At 40.4% G+C, this 20,332-nt stretch overlaps 3 protein-coding genes and 2 non-coding genes across 5 annotated transcripts; all 5 read right to left on the reverse strand.

The window, feature by feature from the left end:
- Positions 1–208: 208 nt before the first annotated feature.
- On the reverse strand, positions 209–279 carry TRNAG-GCC (transfer RNA glycine (anticodon GCC)). The gene has a single exon. It is a non-coding gene; the product is annotated as a tRNA-Gly (tRNA).
- A 1,681-nt stretch (positions 280–1,960) lies between these two features.
- Positions 1,961–2,031, reverse strand: TRNAG-GCC (transfer RNA glycine (anticodon GCC)). Its single transcript has one exon. It is a non-coding gene; the product is annotated as a tRNA-Gly (tRNA).
- Positions 2,032–4,846: 2,815 nt separating this feature from the next.
- Positions 4,847–5,621, reverse strand: LOC130135419 (BON1-associated protein 2-like). The gene has a single exon (XM_056304625.1). It carries the CDS (start codon positions 5,473–5,475, stop codon positions 4,960–4,962), a length of 516 nt encoding a protein of 171 aa, XP_056160600.1. The 5' UTR covers positions 5,476–5,621; the 3' UTR covers positions 4,847–4,959.
- Positions 5,622–12,872: 7,251 nt separating this feature from the next.
- On the reverse strand, positions 12,873–13,757 carry LOC115685443 (BON1-associated protein 1-like). The gene has a single exon (XM_030610520.2). It carries the CDS (start codon positions 13,554–13,556, stop codon positions 13,038–13,040), a length of 519 nt encoding a protein of 172 aa, XP_030466380.2. The 5' UTR covers positions 13,557–13,757; the 3' UTR covers positions 12,873–13,037.
- Positions 13,758–18,670: 4,913 nt separating this feature from the next.
- Positions 18,671–19,499, reverse strand: LOC115685453 (BON1-associated protein 2-like). The gene has a single exon (XM_056304580.1). The coding sequence runs from the start codon at positions 19,364–19,366 to the stop codon at positions 18,836–18,838; it is 531 nt and encodes a 176-aa protein (XP_056160555.1). The 5' UTR covers positions 19,367–19,499; the 3' UTR covers positions 18,671–18,835.
- Positions 19,500–20,332: the final 833 nt, after the last annotated feature.

The raw sequence follows: 20,332 nt of genomic DNA on the forward strand, positions 1-20,332 counted from the left end.
TGCGTTCGCCAAGAAAACTTTTAGTGAAATTTTACTATTTCTAGCACAATGAAAGATGGTAGGGGAAATTTGTTTATAAATGCAAAAAAAAAGAAAAAAGGGAAAAGAAGAGCTCAGGGATTGCGAGATGTTTGATCCTTAGATGGATCAGTAGGCGTGACTGAATCAACGGTCACGAATCGCAGGTCGTCACAGCCCTTCAGGAGATTGCACCAGCCGGGAATCGAACCCGGGTCTGTACCGTGGCAGGGTACTATTCTACCACTAGACCACTGGTGCGTTGTTGAGTTGTATCCGAAATAAATATAATTTAAATGTAACAAATCAACCTGCCATCAACCCTATTCCTAGTACGGTGGTACCTATATACCTAAGATACATACGTGTGTATCCAATTTTTTTTAAAATAAATGAAATTACTTTTCATTTTCTTGTGCACTTACAAGATATGAATATATTTTTTTTCAAATGGAAAAATTTATGAGAACCTCATTTTTAAATTTATAAATTCATGTAAAATATCAGTCCAATTCGTCTGCTTCTTCACGCTCTTCCTCAACATGAATCACTCTCTCTTCTTCATCTTGGCCAATGCTTCCTCAGAGGTCGACGGCGATCTGTTGATTAGGATTTTCTCAAAAGAGGGGCTTTAAGCATATATATATATATAAGGGCTTCAAGTGATTACATCATTTTTAAATAAGGGTATAAAGAGACCTATGCGCGAAGAGATTAACATATAAAGAAAAACTAACAAAGAAAAAAAATATATTCAAATTGCAGATGAAAATAGTTGTGCGTGAAGAGATGAGGATTATCAAAATGCAGCGAGCGTCCGTGCAAAAGATGGGATATTGAAAAAAGAAGAAATGAGATTTTTCTCTTGAGTACAACAACATCAATGAACAATGAAGATCAGAAGATATGGAGAACCCATTTCTCAAAACACATTGTCAAGTCTCTTCACCCTATCAATCTCTCCTTTCTTCTTCTTCTTCTTCTTCTTGCGATTACCTTGTTCAATCCGCAGACTCACTCCAACCTCATAGCAGCTCCAATGGCAGTCTTTTTCCATGGCCTTCTTACTCCACCTAGAGCTTTGACGCCATTGGTGGCAGAGCTCAACTCCCAGATCTAAGAATTGATTGGTTTGATTTCTTTTTCTTTTTAATTTTACCCGCATATTGTTTTAGCTACTAGAAAAAAAAATTGTCGGCCGGTGACCTTAGGCCCTTAATTGAGATTGACTTGATCAATCCGAATCCTTATTCGAAACAAGATCCACTTTGAATCCTCTTTTGAGAATGTGATCACACTTCGAATCGTTATTCCAAAATTTTTCCATTAATTATTTTCCCGAATTTGCTGGATCGTCGGCGTCAGTTGTACTTATTGTACGGATTTGTCATTTGTTCGTATCTCTTAAGAGCAACTCATCTAAATAGGTTTGTTATTTAAATCGATTGTAGTTTCGATCGATTTTGTTTAAGTCGATTAGGTATTTTGGATTGCTCCATGCTCAGTAGTAGTCAGTGTCGTCAATGGATTTCCTTTAGAATATTGTTTCGTTGGTTTCTTTACACACAAAGTGCCCATTACTGTTGTCTATTTTACTGAGATCGGGGCTCGCGTGGATCATGCTGGAGTCTCAGCACGAGCTGGAGCACTGGAAGGGTGCGTACTACCTTGCTAGAATGTATTGAAATGTTTACTAATGTTTCAATTGGTAAAATTTTATTATTTCTAGCACTGCTCCTTATAATAAATAAAAGGAATTTTTTTTATCTATAAAAGCAAAAACAAAACCAAAAAGAAATAAAAAGGGCCTTACCAAAAAAAAAAGAAATAAAAAGGGAAAAGAAGAGCTCAGGGATTGCGAGACGTTTGATCCTCAGATGGATCAGTTGGCGTGACTGAATCAACGGTCACGATCGCAGGTCGTCACAGCTCTTCGGGAGATTGCACCAGCCGGGAATCGAACCCGGGTCTGTACCGTGGCAGGGTACTATTCTACCACTAGACCACTGGTGCTTTGTTGAATTAGCATATGCTGATGATTTTACTTAAATCTCAAACCTCAACCAACAATCATTCAAAACAACGCTATTCCTAGTACCTATATACCTAAGAAACATGTTCACAGCTTTCGTGAAGCATTTTCGAATCCGTGAGTGTTAATTACGTCGACACCGAATGATACTCATCAAATACCCAATTTTTAAAAAAATATATATATTTACATCAGTTTTCATATCTTTCGATGCGGTTGCCAGGCATGAAAATATTTTTTTCCCAAATGAACTCGTGTAAGAGCGACGGAATATTCCATTACTTAGCTATTAAACAAGCTTCTCATGCAAAAAGAAAAGAAAGATGATTGGCGAGAGTGACGACAACTCCTCCGAGAAAATATTGGGCAGGGCCGTCCATATCACCATGGGGGCCGGCTTATTCATTGATCGCCACGCGTGTGGTAGATGGATTTCACATTGTCAAATTTTTCGGAACTCCCTCGCTTCTCTTCTCTCCCCTCGCTTCTGTCTCCATTGCTGACACACACTCTCTTCGCCGTCACCTCTCTGATTCGTTATCAGCCCTCTCCTTTACCTGTCTCGGTTCCAACCGGTGGAAGACGAGGCGAAATTGTCGCTTCTTCTTGTCTTCTTCCTTCATCTTCTTCTTCCATCTCCGCTTCTTGTACGCCAATGATTGGGTGCCCCTTCCTTTGGATTAGGGACTTGATGAATCTGAGACTAGCTTTTTGGGACGAAAGGGTTAATACCATGAAAAATCTTAAATTAATATATTTGTGATATATTTACTCTAAATTGATATATCTATGATAAATTTATCTTCATTTAGTTTTCGTTAAATTTTACCGTCAAATTGCTGAGTTGGATGACATGTGACAGTTTACGGGTGTTCCACTATGGGGTTTTACCTCTCTGTTTGTCACAGGTTTATCAATTTATGATTTTTCGTGGTATTAATCCAATTTAACGGAGGGTAAATTCATCACAAGTGTATCAGTCTGGGGTTTTTGGTGGTAAAAAAAAATTAGTTTTGGGTAAATTTGTCACAGGTATACTAATAGTCTCTCCCTCATACATCGGACTTAGGTCGGAGCACCAACAACTCTCTCCGAGTGATTGTTGGGTCCAAATTTGTTAGTAACCCGGACTCTGATATCAGTAATTGGTGGTTTTTGGCTTTTCTTGTCTCAAAAGCTAGCTCTTTATAAACCGAGATCACTACTCCATTCCACAACCGATGTGGAATGAACTCCAACAAATCCAAGTGATGGAAGACGATGGATCCATGTGTTTTGTAGAACATACAAACATGTGTCACGGGTTGATTGATCTAGCGTTCCTTTACCCGTGCGGCCTCAGGAATTTTTTTCCCAATTCAACCTTCCAACACTCACTCACAATGATATTAGAGAGAGAAATTTAGAGGAAACCCATTTATATGCAAGTACAGGCTCGACCGTATCCGTAGATCCTTCCTCGATCTAGCAGTGGAGATCGCATTTCCCCATTTACCATCTACCTCCATTTATTATAAGAGGATACAATTACAATACCATCCGCCCCCAGGAGTATAGAAAACCTTAGGACTTAGAATCCTTCGAGGTCCGCCTGCTCATTAATAAATCAATCACGGTCCATCATTCAGAAAACCTCGAGAACGATCCATTTCTCTGGGCCGTGACACGTGTATATACCCGATTATCTAGTTGGCTCAGACAACGAGGAAAGAAAACAGTCGAGTTATCAGACAACCAAATCCGTTCATATAGTTATGTGCCCGAAATAATGATGCTTAGCTTCTACAGCCTAGCTAGTGATCTTCTGGACCAGCTTGCATTATGAATGCTGTAAATCCATGTGCTTGACTTAATGACGGTGATTTGGGAAGTCGAGAAGGCAATTTCGAGGTTTCTTCTTGGGCATAGAATCTGACATCTGTAGCTTGTCCATGTACGACGATTACAGTTTTTTATTGGCTTGGAATCCGATATCATCTCGGCGAGAAGTTCGACTTGGTCGAAGTGTCTGTCGTGTCGACGCCGGTGTTGGTTTCTTGACGAAGTATACGCGTATTGTGGAAAGGGAGAAAACCGGGCAAACACCATTCAGTTCGACCACGAAATGCATGCACATGCATGAAAACAAAGCTCCTTTGCATGCAGTTGCTATTTTCCTCTCTATTTTTTTTACTTCTCATGACTGGATCTCGATCTCATTACCTTTCTTTCCTTCACGTTCCTATCATGAACTTATCGCCATCGACTTCATATCTTGACGTGGTAATTATTCCAGAATTACATGCATCCTGATTTCATGTGATTTTTTTTTTGCACAGGAAATTTTCTTTTCCTCGAACGACGCCACAACAATTTTTCTTTCGTTCAATACCACGAGTAATCTTGTCGAATGAAGGTCGCTCTTTTCGGGTGCAAAGAGCTGTACTCTGTGCATGTGGATGAAAGACAGAATTTTACGATGTTGGTCTCTCCGAAAGAAGTATCTTTACGATCACCAATATCTTTTCTTAATAAGACGAGAGATTTACTCCCCTGGCGGGTTAATATTTTGTTGAGAGCACTCTAGGAGTAAAATACTTAATGCATTGGGTAGATACGAGGAATTGTGTCCTTAAGATCATTTAGGCAATTGGATCAGTCGAGGTACGCGAAAACTGGACTAGATGCCACTCGACTACTTAAATGAAAAAATCAATGTCTTTTCTTCAACGATATATATTTCATAGAAGAACTCGGAATATATAAATTTTCAATCCAAACACACACAACTGTGAAACAGAGGATTATTGATAATGGTACATGAAATCACAAAAAATTTCGTAAAAAGCGATATGAAATATCAGTAGAATTAGGAATACAGGACATATTTTCGGCCAACGTCGGAAAGTATTGGTAACTTTGGTCTGTTTTTAATATCTACATGGTTGAGCAAACCAAACCGGAACTCCGGTCACTAATGTGCCACCGGCCACCTTTCTTTCACCCATCGGAACTCCCAACTCAGGCTGCAGCTGCGGCTTCGGCATCACGTATGCCGGCGTTGTCGATTTCACCGAAATATTGATAATACCATTACGTATACCATAATTATCTCTCAACCTATAACTTAGAAAATGCACATAATTTTCCGGCGTAAGGCCGCCGAGAATATCCGAAACCGGTATTCTCACTCCACCGACGAGCTTATGATCACGCCACGATGACCGCTTGCAGTGGACTTCCACGGTAATAAACTCCCCATGCATTGACACGTCCAAGCTGAGCTTCTCGTTCCACTTGGGATTCGTACCTTCCTCCGCCGCCGGTTTCGTCATGCAGTGGTCGTCGGAGTCCGCTCGGACCACCATGATGGCATCCTTCAATGGCTTTTTATGGTATCGCAGGTCCTCGCCGGATATGGCTGTGACTTCTAAACTTCGCTTCATTCTCTCTCTACTCGCAACGTTGGGTCAACTCAAGAGTACGTAAAATATCAGAACGTGGGATGTGAAGACGAGACAGACGGGATCGATGTTGGCGCAGGATGGAAAAGATGAGCGAGCGTTTATATAACGAGACGCGCCCCCGTGTTTGGAAGGGAAACAGGCGTGAAATGGCGATGAAGGAGATGAGTTGTTTCTCTTTATCTTAGGGTCCGGTTCGTTCGTGGTTCCGACAGAGTTGACGCGGTCCAACGAGGTGCAAATCGAGTCGATGGTTGACTTTTCTGTGTGCAGGAGTGGGAGGCAGAGAGAGAAAAGACTTTGATTGGTCTTAGTTTACGGATTGTTGTCGATCGGGAAGGATGATGACGCGTGCAAGCATTAGCTGCGCGTTGGCGTGTGTTTTGGAGTTGAAGATTGTTAGAATCAAAGAATCTACCCTAATTAAATAAATCGAAAGAATGGTAATTTGTCACGATGAACCTTCATAAGATGCAACCTTTGTCCTTTTATATACTTTGATTGCTCGGGGAATTTTCCAACTTGCAAAAGGGTGTTTCCTGTGTACGAAACGAAGCGACCGAGGGAAAGAGCTCCGGCTAAACCCCAGCAAAGAAAAAGCCGACAAGAGAGGACAAAAAGTCGGGTCTGATTCCTATATTCCTATGGATTTGAGGAAAACGAATTTAAATTTATTAACATAAATTGTCTTAGAGATATTTAGGAATATTTTCCTTAATATTCCAATTAATTCTCTCGTGATGTTGCATATATCTAAGAAATTTTTTATATCTTCTTAGATGGTTTTCAAATAAAACTTATAAATAGGCTTATATACTCTTCATTATGGCGTATCAAAATACACAAAAATTACATAAATCTTTCATTTTGCTTTGTTCTTATCTACTTGTACCAAATTAGAGTTCGTAACACCAGAAGGTGAGTCATTGATATCTAGATGTTTTGACATTCACGCTCAAGGGGACTTGACCTAACATTGAAGCGTCAAAATGAGAGCCGAAGCAAGTGGAAGGTCTAGAAAGATTCAGATAGTAGGACTTTATATATTTCCCATTCGATGTTAGAAGTTGTGGCATTACTGTCAGGCTTATTTAGAAATTAAACGGTAAAATTGAAACAACGATGTTTTATATCAGTTTAATGGGCTAATTCTTAGTATACCTAGCTTTACTCTTACCGAAAACATGTTTTTTTATACTATATGTTCTAGCATCCTGTCATAAACACAACAAAATTTAGTTAATTAAAATTTTGTATTGCGGCAGAAAGTTTCCAAATTTCCTTCCTAACATAAGAAAATCAATTACATGAGAAAATAGAATCCACAAAAATAGAGTTTTAAGAATTTAAGGAGTCAACTAATCTGTTTGATGACTTGAATTTAAACTCTGCGGGACTTGGTCCGTCTAACATATGGTATCAAAGGCCACGTCGCGAGTTTGTGCTTATCCTTAATCCGTCCATAATACCCTACCCGTTATATCCAAATCTGTATCATGCTCTCGAGGACAAACTCAGGCGCGAGATAAAGTATTAAGAAATACGCTAATTAAACATATAATCGGCTCATTGAAATTTTTTAGAAATGGTTTCTCTTTTTCTGTATACTTGTTTAGAAAAACCCTAAAGAATTCATGGAATGACTCGGTCTCAAGGAACGTGTATTACTCTAGTTATGAACACAGAACCATGTGGGCCAAAGTCGGTCCTTTTTGGTGTAGCTTTCTACCAATTTGACGCCCCGAAGGTCAAGCAGTGATTTCAAAATTGTTGAAATCGTACTAGCGGTATTGGTTGGAACATGAAATTGATGAATTTTCGGGGAAATGTTTTCTTGTGTGTCGGGTAAATTCCGGAACCCATTTGAGACGACAGCGTCGAGCAAATGGATGGAGTCGGTTGACCCGAAGAAAGTTCTGTACATTCTCGGGCATTTAAATAATATTCCCCTTCGATGTTTCCCACGTTTGTCCTAGTGCTTGTTCATGTTATTTACCTGCAAGTTTCCGTGCACGAGAGCGCATACTTTTTGTCATCTTGATGCAGGACTTACCGCTCGTATGAAGTTTAGAATGCCGCTGATTAAGGGTATAACCCACCCATTATGTTACTGTAGATCCGAGTTGGAGTTTTAAATGCTTTCGTATATAATTGACTTGCTTTCTCACGTGCCGCTAGTGCTAACATACGTAATCCATATGACAAACAGACTGTCTTCATGCTTGTGTTAGGTCCTTTTCGGTAAAGGACTCACTCAAATGCAGTTAATCAGGTATACTTGACCAATTATGTTACTGTAAATTAACATTGATGTTATAAAAGTTTCCACGTAAAATTGAGATTTTTTCTTCGTACGTTACTAACACGCGTTCTGCGTTCATTCTCATCTTCTGCCAATGTAGATTTACCTTTTTTTTAATTGCGCCTTGCATTTACCACCTCTTATGCGAAATTACTAGCTTCAACTTAAGTGGTTTTTCAACTTTTTTTCCGGTTAAGTTATCAACTACAGTTTTCGAATACCAGCTCTGATTGGAGTCAGTTACTATTTGGTTTTCCTAATCTACCTACTATTTTATGGGGCTACATAATTGAGAGAAAAAAGTTGCTAAAATACTGCGATAAGCCTCTCTCTCTTTCTCCCTCCCTTCCTCTCTCCTCTCTCTAGTTTTAGCATCTCTTCGTCTCTTCAACTTCCAGAGAGGAGGGATTTGACTTAGATCTCTCCCTCGTCTCCTTAGTTGCTTTTCCTTCTATTTTCGCTTGTTGCTTTCCTTACTCTCCAGATCTAGATTTAGATATGGGAGTTTTGCTCTCCCGATTTTAGGTCTGAAAGCTTTTCTCTTTGATCTAATTTTAGATTTAGGAGTTTTAATGAATAAGTACACTATTTCCAATTTCATTGGTGTTTACAACAGCTTCGGTGTCAAATATGTGCTCATTCAACTTTGTTCAATTTGTTTTTGTTCAAAGTTTTGGCGTCTCGCACTTGCTAAAAGACTCGCTCTCACAGGTGTCAAATATGAACTTGTTCAACATGTTTATGTTGTCTCCATATAGTGATGATATTGGGGACGCCGAACCTAGGCGTACACCGCCGAAAGGTAAAGTCGTAATTTAATTTGAAGATCCCATCATATGCTCATTATTGATGATGATATGTGATTCGGTGATCAGCCGCTGATCCTTTCGATTAGCTGCGGTCACAAATCTATTTTTTGAAGGACGAGCGTATAATTATCTCGATCAACTATGTTCTGATGATATACCTTGATTTCTGATTTTTGGTTTGTTTTAGAGCTCTACGGATTTGCCTTGTTACGGTGACTTTAGAGATTTCTTATAAATCCTTTTTTGTATCATTTTGGTAATGAATGGAAATTTCTTTTGACAAAAAATAAAATGGAGAGAAGTTGATATCTGAAAAAAGAAACCGAATAAATAATCTAGAACTAGTTGATAATCTAATCGGAAAGTTCTTCTATCAAGATATTCAACTAAAAATTAGTAAATTCATGTAAGAGCCGATGAAAACGTGTTTGTAAGAGAGATAAATAGAGCATTTACCCCATGGACCGATAAGAATATAGCACGATATATATATATATATATATATACTGTCTGTCGCTGATTGGTTGTTCCGTAGATTTGACTAATAAAATTAAGAAAGGCGGAGGTCGTCGCTTCACGGGCAGCGATTGATTGTTCCATAGATTGACTAATAAAATTAAAAAAGGCAGAGGTCGTCGCTTCATGGGCAGCGATTGGTTGTTCCGTAGATTGACTAATAAAATTAAGGGATATATTTACTAGAAGTCCTAAAACTTGTCACGAAAGTACAATTGAGTCCTAAAACTTGCAAAAAGTGCAACTAAGTCCTAAAACTTGTAAATCAATTGGTCTAATTGAGTTCTAAAGTTAACATGTCAAATTTACTAATGGAAAACATTGATGTGGCGTTGACGTGGCTTATTTTAATATGTGGCTTATTTTAATTTTCAAATTTTATTTAACTTAAATTTAAAAATAAACTAAATAATAATAAATAATAAATAAAAAGAAAAAGAAGGGGAAGCCGTGGGCATGTGGCATTTGTGACCAAGCTCGACCGCCCGCCGGTGGCCGCCGCCACGCCGCAGGAAGGGACGGCTTGGGAGACCGCCTTTCGATCCGGGGAGGGCACGACCCTCGCCCTCCCCTGTGTTCGGGCTTGTAGACCCCTAATAAATAGTGGCCTTTGCCCGGGCATGGACCGAGTGAGAATATGGGCCGGAAGGCCCGACGACCTCCGCCGGCCCTTTCCGGACGGCGTGGTGGCGGCCACCGGCGACGGCGAGGGCTTGGCCACGGCCACCGGTTGTGCCTCTTCATCTCTTTTTTTTTAATATATATATATTTTAACTTTTTGCTTTTTTATCTAATTTAATTTATAGTTTTTAATTTTTTTTCTCATGTGGCGCTTGTTGGATGCCACATCATTGTCACGTGTCTCGAAAAAATAAAAAAATAAGACACGTAAGTATTTTTCGTTAGCCTAGTTTGACGGTATTAATTTTAGGACTCGATCGAATCAACTGGACAAGTTTTAGGATTTGATTGTACTTTTTACAAGTTTTAGGACTCTAATTGTACTTTCGTGATAAATTTTAGGACTTCTAGAAAATATATCCCTAAAATTAAAAAAGGCGGAGGTCGTCGCTTCATGGGCAAACAGAAACTTTGCTAAGTCGTCCGCGCGGGTGTTGGGATATTACACGGCAATGATGACACATGAATGCATTTGCGACTCTGCTCTTCATATATTATTAGTGACATCTTACGAACGAACCAGTAAGAGCTAGTGTTGTCATATATATTGCTGTCGCAACGAAAAGAAAACTGGACGTATCTAAAGTGAGCTCATAAAGAACGACTGACTTTGAGTCAACCGACAGGTGCGTCACTTTTGATGTGGCCTAAAACAATATGTCAGGATCATCTCACCAACATGGCGCCATCGTTCAATGTACATCTTAAAATTCTAACGCATTGCATGGTGAATTTCGTCGATGCAATCTCCAGCAAATGAATGTGTGGTCGGAGAAGACTAATGAGCAATGTACCTAAGGGGCCACGACCCGTGTTAACATTAACATCTTCTGCTTCTGCAAGTGATCTGCATTCGATTCCTATCCTTACCATGCAACTGGCCCGAAAGGAAAACAGAAAGAAAGGGTAGTGTTTCAATGGAAACAAGAACGATCCTCCATCAACTTAAGCATGAAACACTTGTTAGATGTATGCCCTAAAATTACCATGTAATAGTTACATGTTAGGGGTTTAAGTTGTACTTTCAATTACATTATTTCACATACGAAGTTACACGTGTGCGCAAAATGGAATCTGTCTCCTTGTTATATGCAAGGTACAATAATGATGTCCTATGCAATCTAATCTTGACACTGCATTGAAATCCTCGGCCGTGGTTGTAACCGAGAATGAACCTGTTCATATCTCATATAAAGTGCATGTCAATTAGATTTGTGCATATGATCGAATTGGTGACTTGACAAATATTCCATGGTCTTTGTTCGATCGGGACATAGTAAGGCGGAGGGATTGAATTACTGTAACCAAAGCGACGGGTTCATTATGTTCTTAAAACATTCACACTGTCTGGGTAGCCATGACATATTGCTAGATGTCAATCATGGCTTGTAGGACCTAGAGGTTGATCGGGACAATAAATTCTCTTGGGAGTACTAATGTGTTAGTGCAAGTCTTACTACCAGCTCGGTGATGAACCTAGGGATGTCACACACCATAACTAATTTTGGATGACGTAGTATGGAAGAGACGATATTGCAAATATGTTTGCAATCGAATGAGTCGGACTGAAATTAAATTAAATGGGATTTAATTTAATTCAATTTTTGTCATGGGCGTGTGTGCATATGATGCTCACAAAATACACATATGCTGATCATGCACTTCTATATTTGTATATACATGTTTATATTTATTTATATAAAAAAAAAATTTCGCATGCACGTGGCCAGCAAGCGCTGACCATGTGCATGGCACACTGATCAACAAACGGTTGCTGACCGTGTGCATGACACACACGATCAGCAACCGTTGCTGATCGTGTGCAAAATGCATGGCACACGGTCAGCAAACGGTTGCTGACCGTGTGCATGACACACGATCAGCAACCGTTGCTGATCGCGTGCAACGATGCACACATGCGATCAGCAACTGTTGCTGATCGCACATTATTAATGGCGCGATCAGCAACAGTTGCAAAACGATGAAGAAAAAAAGCGTATGCAATTATTATGTGTTCGTAAGAGTTAAGAAAACACGTTTTCTCTTCTCGACGTCGTGACTGAAATATCGAGAGTGCGAAGAATTGTCGCAACAAGATTGCTAGCAAATTTTAACTATACATGTTCTGTAGAAATCTAAGAACACTCTGGGATCGATCCGGCAGCAGACTAAAGTAAGAATGAGGAAGCCATTTTAGGTTTATGAAACCATGGAAATAAGGATCTCCTCCTTTCTTTTCCCTAAGTTAGGGCTTCCTCTCCTTTCCCTTGAAGCCGCTACCTCCCTGCAATGCCGTCCCCTTCTTCCCTCCCTACCACCTCTTCCTCTCTGTCTCCCTCTTTCCTCTTTTGAAGTACTCTGTCTATCTTTTCTCTAATGATCTGTTCTAAGAGTTTGTGTGTTTGAACAAAGTTCTGCAATTGATCTTGGGTATACATGGAGACTAGTTTGGCCATTCGTCCAATCGACAACCACCAAAGAGGATGTTCGTATTGTGACTCCACAGTCTCTCTGAGATTATGTCGCTCTCCTCTCCCGATTTAGATTTAGGTCAAGTTTTGAGGGTTTTACTCTCTCAAACTAATTCTAAAATATAGATCCAGGAGCTCCTTATAGGTATTTGATCTGTGTTCTTTCAAAATTTTGATGTTGGTGTCTCTGCACGGCAATGGAGATGAGAACATTGAACCTAAACGCGCACCGTAAATCATTGTAAATGGAGTGGGAGATCTTGGCTTGTGCTCATCACTGAATCAGATGATTGGCCACCGATCGCTCATGGTAGTAGAACTGTGTTCTTCAAGGTTGAGGGTGTACTTCTAGCTGCGGACTGTGATTTATTTTGTAGTTATTGTGGATTCGCAAATCTTGAAAGTCCAAATTCTTAAAAAAGTGAACCCCACAACGATTAAGAATAGTCACGTAAGCATTTCTCATTTCAAAATTAGTCCAAAGCTTTTTGCCTCTGTTATACATACGCAAGAAGATGCTCTCTCTATAATAGTTTTGAAGCACGGCTGTGTAACTGAGAGCCAAGAGAAACCAGAAGAGAAAAGAGAAAGAATGTCACGTTTTAGAAACAGTATGGGCGGCCTCAAATTGAGGATGTTAGCCATACCCATATATTATCAATCCATGAAATTTTCAATTGCAAGTACTGTGCTTACAATGTTGTGTGTTAGCAATAGAAAAAACAATCTAAAAGAAAAGGTCAACTTAGTTTGATCAGCTCTCGTTTAACATCTACAAGGCTGAGCGTAACAAACTGGGACTCCGATCACCAATCCACCGGCCGCCATCATCTTCCTCTGATAACCAACGGGCACTCCAATCTGCAGCTGAGGAACCTCGTATGTGGGTGCCGGCGCAGCCATTTTTGCCGAAATGTTAATGATGCCATCCGTCTGCACGCCATTAGAATCCCTCAACCTATAACTGAGAAAATGCATGTAACCCTCCGGCGTGCCAAGATCCCCGGCGAAATCCGAGACCGGTACCATCGCTCCGCCGACGACCTTGTAACTTCCCGACGAGCTCTTGCACTTCACTTCCACGGTAATGAAGCCTGCGTGCAGCGGCAAGTCAACGATGAGATTCTCGTTCCACCGAGGGCTTGTTCCTCTGTCCGGCGCCGGTTTCGTCGAGCATTCGTGTCCGGGCTCCACTCGGACCGCCACGACCGCGTTCTTCACGGGCTTTTTGTTGAGCCGCAGGTTCTCTCCGGATATCAAGGTGATTTCCAAGGCTCGCTTCATCCTCTTTTCTTCCTTTTCTGTGTTGAAGATCACCGCTTGGAAAGATTGAAGCTTGTTATTGGAAAAACGCAGGAGATGAATGTAACGAAGAGTGCTAAGATGAAGAAGACTATGAAGAGCAAAGAGGGTGTGTGGTTTCACGATATACAAGGGAGGGGTTGTGAAGGAAGGAAGGGAGAGAGAAAGAAGGAAGAAGGAGGTGGGTGGTTTCTGATTCCTCTTCTCTCGTATTGACCGTGATTGACGCGGTGATATTGGTTGACGAAAGAGACGGGCGACGGAGATCAAGAGACTTGAGTTAAAGCCCTGTTTTGGATCATTTCGCCGTTGAAAAGTCGTAATCACGAGCACAATCGGAGAGAGGCCTCTATTAAATTTTAGCCAAATGTTTGATATGTTACGATTTCATGAATTTACATCGAAGTTATTTCTTATAACAGGATCATTTATCGAGCAACACGTGTTCATTCGTGAGATTATATCTATAATCTGCAAAGAATCTTTAAAGGGCTGACCACAAAAAAAGAAAAGAATTTTTAAAGGGTTACCATTTATCAAATAATTGCTACGTCTCGCTTGGTTATTGTTAAAGAAAAGTCAATTTTGATTATTTTATGAAAAAAGGCCAGTTTTTCTTTTCTTATATAGGGTGCAAGATCCCCGGTGACGCGCGTTAAGACACGCGATGGAACGTTCAATTTGTGGCGTGTATTCGGTGGTCCCGGAAATTTTTCCAATCTTGGGTACGTAATAATTCCTTTGGACATAAAGTTGCAATTGCACGATTCCAGTTTTGGCCTGGTTGGATGTAACCTGTTCAACAACTAAAGTAATGTTTCTGGCCTTTGGAGCGTGCGAGAGGAAAAATTGCTTCGACGCCAATCCTCAAAGAAGATTAGCTCAAAAATCAAGATTGCACGGAATCACTTTCTTGTTAGAATTTAGAGATTGCGCGTATATTCTGTTATGTTTAAATTTGAATTACGCTTATCATTCCCTCAGCATATAATCACTTCCAAAAATGCCAGAAAATTATTCAAAAAGTCTTAAACATATTGTATTGCAGTTAATTCAATCCTAAAGTTTCAATTAGACTAATTTAGCCTTAAACTTTATGACAAATTTGCAATGTATCCCTTATAGCCAATTTTGGCCGGAAATCGTGACATTGTTGAAGTTGACGTGGACGATTTTTACAATTTTTTAGAAATAATTTAGATTATTTCTTCCTCTTTTCTCTTTTATTGTTTGTCCTAAAAAAATGAGGGAATATACATGGCCGGCGACTAGCTGGTTGCCTGGCATAGGCAAGGGCCGCGACGTCCATGTTAACCACTGGTCAAGGCGAGGCCTTGATGCCTTTGCCTAGTGGCCAATGAGGGCGTGTAGGCTCTTGCTGGCCCTTGTCGAGGCCCCGATGACGGCCCTCCCTGGAAAATGAACAATGGAAAAAAAGAAGAAAAGAAAATAAAAAAAACATAAACAAATTCATAAAATTTAAAAACACAATCATAAAAGGTTGCCATGTCGAACGGCTGGTGCCCACGTTAACAATTTTTGGATAAAATTCGTCAAAAGATTTATGCCTGAATTAATCAAATTGAAAAGTTTACAATTGAATTGGCCGATATATAATAAGTTCAGGACTTTTTGAATAATTATTAAAAAAATTGTATATGTTATTTAGGTGAAATTCACGTGAAAGAAAAGTTTTGTCAGTCTAATTTCACTATATCACGAGCAATATCCAGGAATATATATGTGAGGTGATATGATTCTTCGTGCCAAGACCGTTGCGATTCGGTCAACTAATCATTTAAAAACTAAAATAGAGGAAGTTTCCCCACACCGTGCAACACCTCAATCAGTGCAGTGGAAGTCTATTTTGCACCACCTAAAATTTTCATTTTTGTAAATTACGAGCCATGTGGGTCGGCAGACGTCGCTGTCCTCATGCGGCGCCACCACCACCACATTATATTTTTACATTCCCTACCGTATAAAACGCGCCAACAGAGAACATTTGGGCAGTGATCGGACCTTAAATATGTGACCTTAAATAATCTAGAACTGGTTGATAGTCTAATAGGAAAGTTCTTCTATCAATTCAACTAAAAATTAGTAAATTCACATAAGAGTCGATGAAAACGTGTTTGTAAGAGAGATAAATAGAATATTTACCCCATGGACCGATAAGAATATAGCACGATATATATAAGTCTGTCCATCGCTGATTGGTTGTTCCGTAGATTAATTAATAAAATTAAAAAAGGTGGAGGTCGTCGCTTCATGGGCAAACAGAAACTTTGCTAAGTCGTCCGCGCGGGTGTTGGGATATTACACGGCAATGATGACACATGAATGCATTTGCGACTCTGCTCTTCATATATTATTAGTGACATCTTACGAACGAACCAGTAAGAGCTAGTGTTGTCATATATATTGCTGTCGCACCGAAAAGAAGACTGGACGTATCTAAAGCGAGCCCATAAAGAACGACTGACTTTGAGTCAACCGACAGGTGCTTCTCTTTTGATGTGGCCTAAAACAATATGTCGGGATCATCTCACCAACATGGCGCCATCGTTCAATGGACTTCTTAAAATTCTAACGCATTGCACGGTGAATTTCGTCGATGCAATCTCCAGCAAATGAATGTGTGGTCGGAGAAGACTAATAAGCAATGTACCTAAGGGGCCACGACCCGTGTTAATGTTAACATCTTCTGCTTCTGCATGTGATTTGCATTCGGTTCCTATCCTTGCCATGCAACTGCCCCGAAAGGAAAACAGAAAGAAATGGTAGTGTTTCATTGGAAACAAGACCGATCCTCCTTCAACTTAAGCATGAAAAACTTTGGGATCGATCTGGAAGCAGACTAAAGTAAGAATGAGGAAGCCATTTTAGGTTTATAAAACCGGGGAAATAACGATCTCCTCCTTTCTTTTCCCTAAGTTAGGGTTTCCTCTCCTTTCTCTTGAAGCCGTTGCCTCTCTGCAATGCCGTCCCCTCCCTCCCTCCCTCCCTACCCCCTCTTCCTCTCTGTCTCCTTCTTCCCTCTTTTGAAGTACTCTGTCTATCTTTTCTCTAATGATTTATTCTAAGAGTTTGTGTGTGTGAATAAATTTATACAGCTAATCATAGGTATACATGGAGACTAGTTCGGGCATTCGTCTAGTCGACAGCTACCGAGGAGGATGTTCGTACCGTGACTCCATAGTCTCTCCGAGACTAGGCCGCTTTCCTCTCCCGATTTAGATTTAGGTCAAGTTTTGGGGGTTCTACTCTCTCAAACCAATTCTAAAATATAGATCCAGCAGCTCCTTATAGGTATTTAATTTGTGTTCTTTCAAAATTTTGATGTTGGTATCTCTGCACGGTAATGGAGATGAGGACATTGAACCTAAACGCGCACCGCAAACCATTGTAAATGGAGTAGGAGATCTCGGCGTGTGCTCATCACTGAATCTGGTGATCGACCGCCGATCGTTCACGGTAGTAGATCTGTTCTTTAAGGCTGAGGGTGTGCTTCTAGTTGCGGATTGTGCTTTGTTTTGTAGTTATTGTGGATTTGCTAAGCTTGAAAGTCTTTTATGAACTTGTCGAGTATTATTTTGATATATGAATGGCATATTTCTTTCGCCAAAAAAAAAACCAGGGAAATACTCCATTGATCTTATAGAAAGGGTATGTGCGTAATATGCGGATGAAAATCCGAGTGGATAACTAAATATGAAATTATTTACACTTGATGCAGAATAATGGAATATATGTGATGTGCCTAGTTCACATGTAAAATATTGTTTGGCTCTTTGCAATATTTGTGTTTGAAATCCATGTCTTGTAACTGTAATTGTATTGTGTCGTAACTGTCTCGTGAAGGAGAAACTATTTGAATGAACATGGACCCTCGACTATATATAATTAGAATCATTAATAGTTATGAGATCCATATGGGTTTCCCATGAGACCTATATGATCAACAGCTTTGGTTGGTCCAATCTATGTAGACAACGGTTTAGAGACAAATCTCACCTCCCTTAATGTGCCCTGATGCATATGTTCGACTTCGGCAACGCATATTCTCAACTTCAACACTTCGAAGCTGAGTTAAAAGTAGCTTTCTCTATATTGATTTTAAAAGGTTTTTGTTAGCATAGCAGTTTTTAAACCACTGTGAGAGTAACGACATGTTGCGAGTCACAAATTCTTGAAGGAGTGGACCCCATAACGATTTCTAATTATTTGTTATTTGTTTTTTTGTAGTCCAAAACAGGTTGTTAGCCTCACTGTAGATTAAGAACTAGGGGTGAGCATGATCTGGATGGATGGTTTCTACTCTAGAACCAGGAACCGCCCACTAAGGATCAGTTCCAAAAAATTAAAACCTAAAATTGGTTCTATGGATCCACCCGGGAACCGGACTGCCGGTCTGGTCAGGTTCCTAGGTGGGTCCATGAAACCGGTCCCACTAGCCAAGGATGGAGATGGAAAGACGGAGACGGAGATGGAGATGGAGATGGAGATGGAGATGGAGAGTCGGAGACGGTGAGGTGAGTATCGACCGAGAAGAGTGACAGAATGAGAATGAGTGTGAGGCGAAAGCGAAAGAAGGTGTTTCTCGGCTCAGTGTGAGGCTGTGAGCGTCTTTAGGATTTTTTTATTTTTTTTTTTAAAAATTAAAAATAAATAAATAAATATATCCTTACAAAAAAAAAATTAAATAAATAGATTATATATTTTTTAAAAAAATTAATTTTTTTTAAAAATATTATATTTATTATTATATTACCGGTCCGGTCTGGGTGGGCGGTTCCACATCTGGAACCGGGAACTGGAACCGTACTCACCAGTTCTCAAAAATTGGAACCGAGAACCGAACTGGTTCTCTTAGGAACCATCAGTTCCGGCCAGTCCCGGGCGATTCTCGGTTCTTTTGCATACCCCTGTTAAGAACAGTCATGTAAGTATTTATTGTTTCAAAATTAGTCCAGAGCTTTTTGCCTCTGTGTTATATATACGCAAGTGGATGGTCTCTCTATAATAGTTATGAAGCACGACTGTACAGCTGAGAGCCAAGAGAAACCAGACGAGAAAAGAAAAAGAATGTCGCGTTTTAGAAACAGTATGGCCGGCCTCAAATTGAGGATGTTTGCCATACCCATATATTATCAATCCATGAAATTTTCCATTGCACGTTCTGTGCTTACAATGTTGTGTGTTAGCACTAGAAAAAACAATCTAAAAGAAAAGGTCAACTTAGTTTGATCAGCTCTCGTTTAACATCTACAAGGCTGCGCGTACCAAACTGGGACACCGATCACCAATCCACCGGCCGCCATCATCTTCCTCTGATGACCAACCGGCACTCCGATCTGCGGCCGAGGAACCTCGTATGTGGGTGCCAGCGCCGGCGCCGGTGCAGCCATTTTTGCCGAAATGTTGATGATACCATCCGTCTGCACGCCATTAGAATCCCTCAACCTATAACTGAGAAAATGCACGTAACCCTCCAGCGTGCCAAGATCCCCGGCAAAATCCGAGACCGGTACCGTGGCTCCGCCAACGAGCTTGTAACTCCCCGACGAGCTCTTGCACTTCACTTCCACGGTAATGAAGCCCGCTTGCAGCGGCAAGTCAACGATGAGATTCTCGTTCCACCGAGGGCTTGTTCCTCTGTCCGGTGCCGGTTTCGTCGAGCATTCGTGGCCGGGCTCCACTCGGATCGCCACGACCGCATTCTTCACGGGCTTTTTGTTGAGCCGCAGGTTCTCTCCGGATATCAAGGTGATTTCCAAGGCTCGCTTCATCCTCTTTTCTTCCTTTTCTGTGTTGAAGATCACCGCTTGGAAAGATTGAAGCTTGTTATTGGAAAAACGCAGGAGATGAATGTAACGAAGAGTGCTAAGATGAAGAAGACTGTGAAGAGCAAAGAGGGTGTGTGGTTTCACTGTCTATAAGGGAGGGGTTGTGAAGGAAGGAAGGGAGAGAGAAAGAAGGAAGAAGGAGGTGGGTGGTTTCTGATTCCTCTTCTCCCGTATTGACCGTGATTGACGCGGTGATATTGGTTGACGAAAGAAACGGGGAGACGGAGATCAAGAGACTTGAGTTAAAGCCCTGTTTTGGATCATTTCGACGTTGAAAAGTTGGAATCACGGGCACAATCGGAGACGCCTCTATTAAATTTTATCCAAATGTTTGATATGTTGCGATTTCATGAATTTACATCGAAGTTATTTCTTGCAATAAGATCATTTATCAAGCGACCCATGTTCATTCGTGAGATTATATCTATAATCTCCAAAGAATCTTTAAAGGGCTGACCAAAAAAAAAGAAAGAAAAGAATCTTTAAAGGGCTACCATTTATCAAATAATTTGCTACGTCTCGCTTGTTTATTGTTAAAGAAAAGTCAATTTTGGTTATTTTATGGAAAAAGGGCCAGTTTTTCTTTTCTTATATAGGGTGCAAGATCCCCGGTGACGCGCGTTAAGACACGCGATGGAACGTTCAATCGTGGCGTGTTTTCGGTGGTCCCGGAAATTTTTCCAATCTTGGGTACGTAATAATTCCTTTGGACATAAAGTTGCAATTGCACGATTCCAGTTTTGGCCTAGTTGGATGTAACCTGTTCAACAACTAAAGTAATGTTTCTGGTCTTTGGAGCGCGTGAGAGGAAAAATTGCTTCGACGCCAGTCCTCAAAGAAGATTAGCTCAAAAATCAAGATCGCACGGAGTCACTTTCTTGTTAGAATTTAAAGATCGCGTGGATATTC

The sequence above is a fragment of the Syzygium oleosum genome, unplaced genomic scaffold (assembly GCF_021117445.2).
Source record: "Syzygium oleosum isolate NSW1041296 unplaced genomic scaffold, Sole_v2.1 Sole_v2.32, whole genome shotgun sequence".
Classification (NCBI taxonomy): domain Eukaryota; kingdom Viridiplantae; phylum Streptophyta; class Magnoliopsida; order Myrtales; family Myrtaceae; genus Syzygium; species Syzygium oleosum.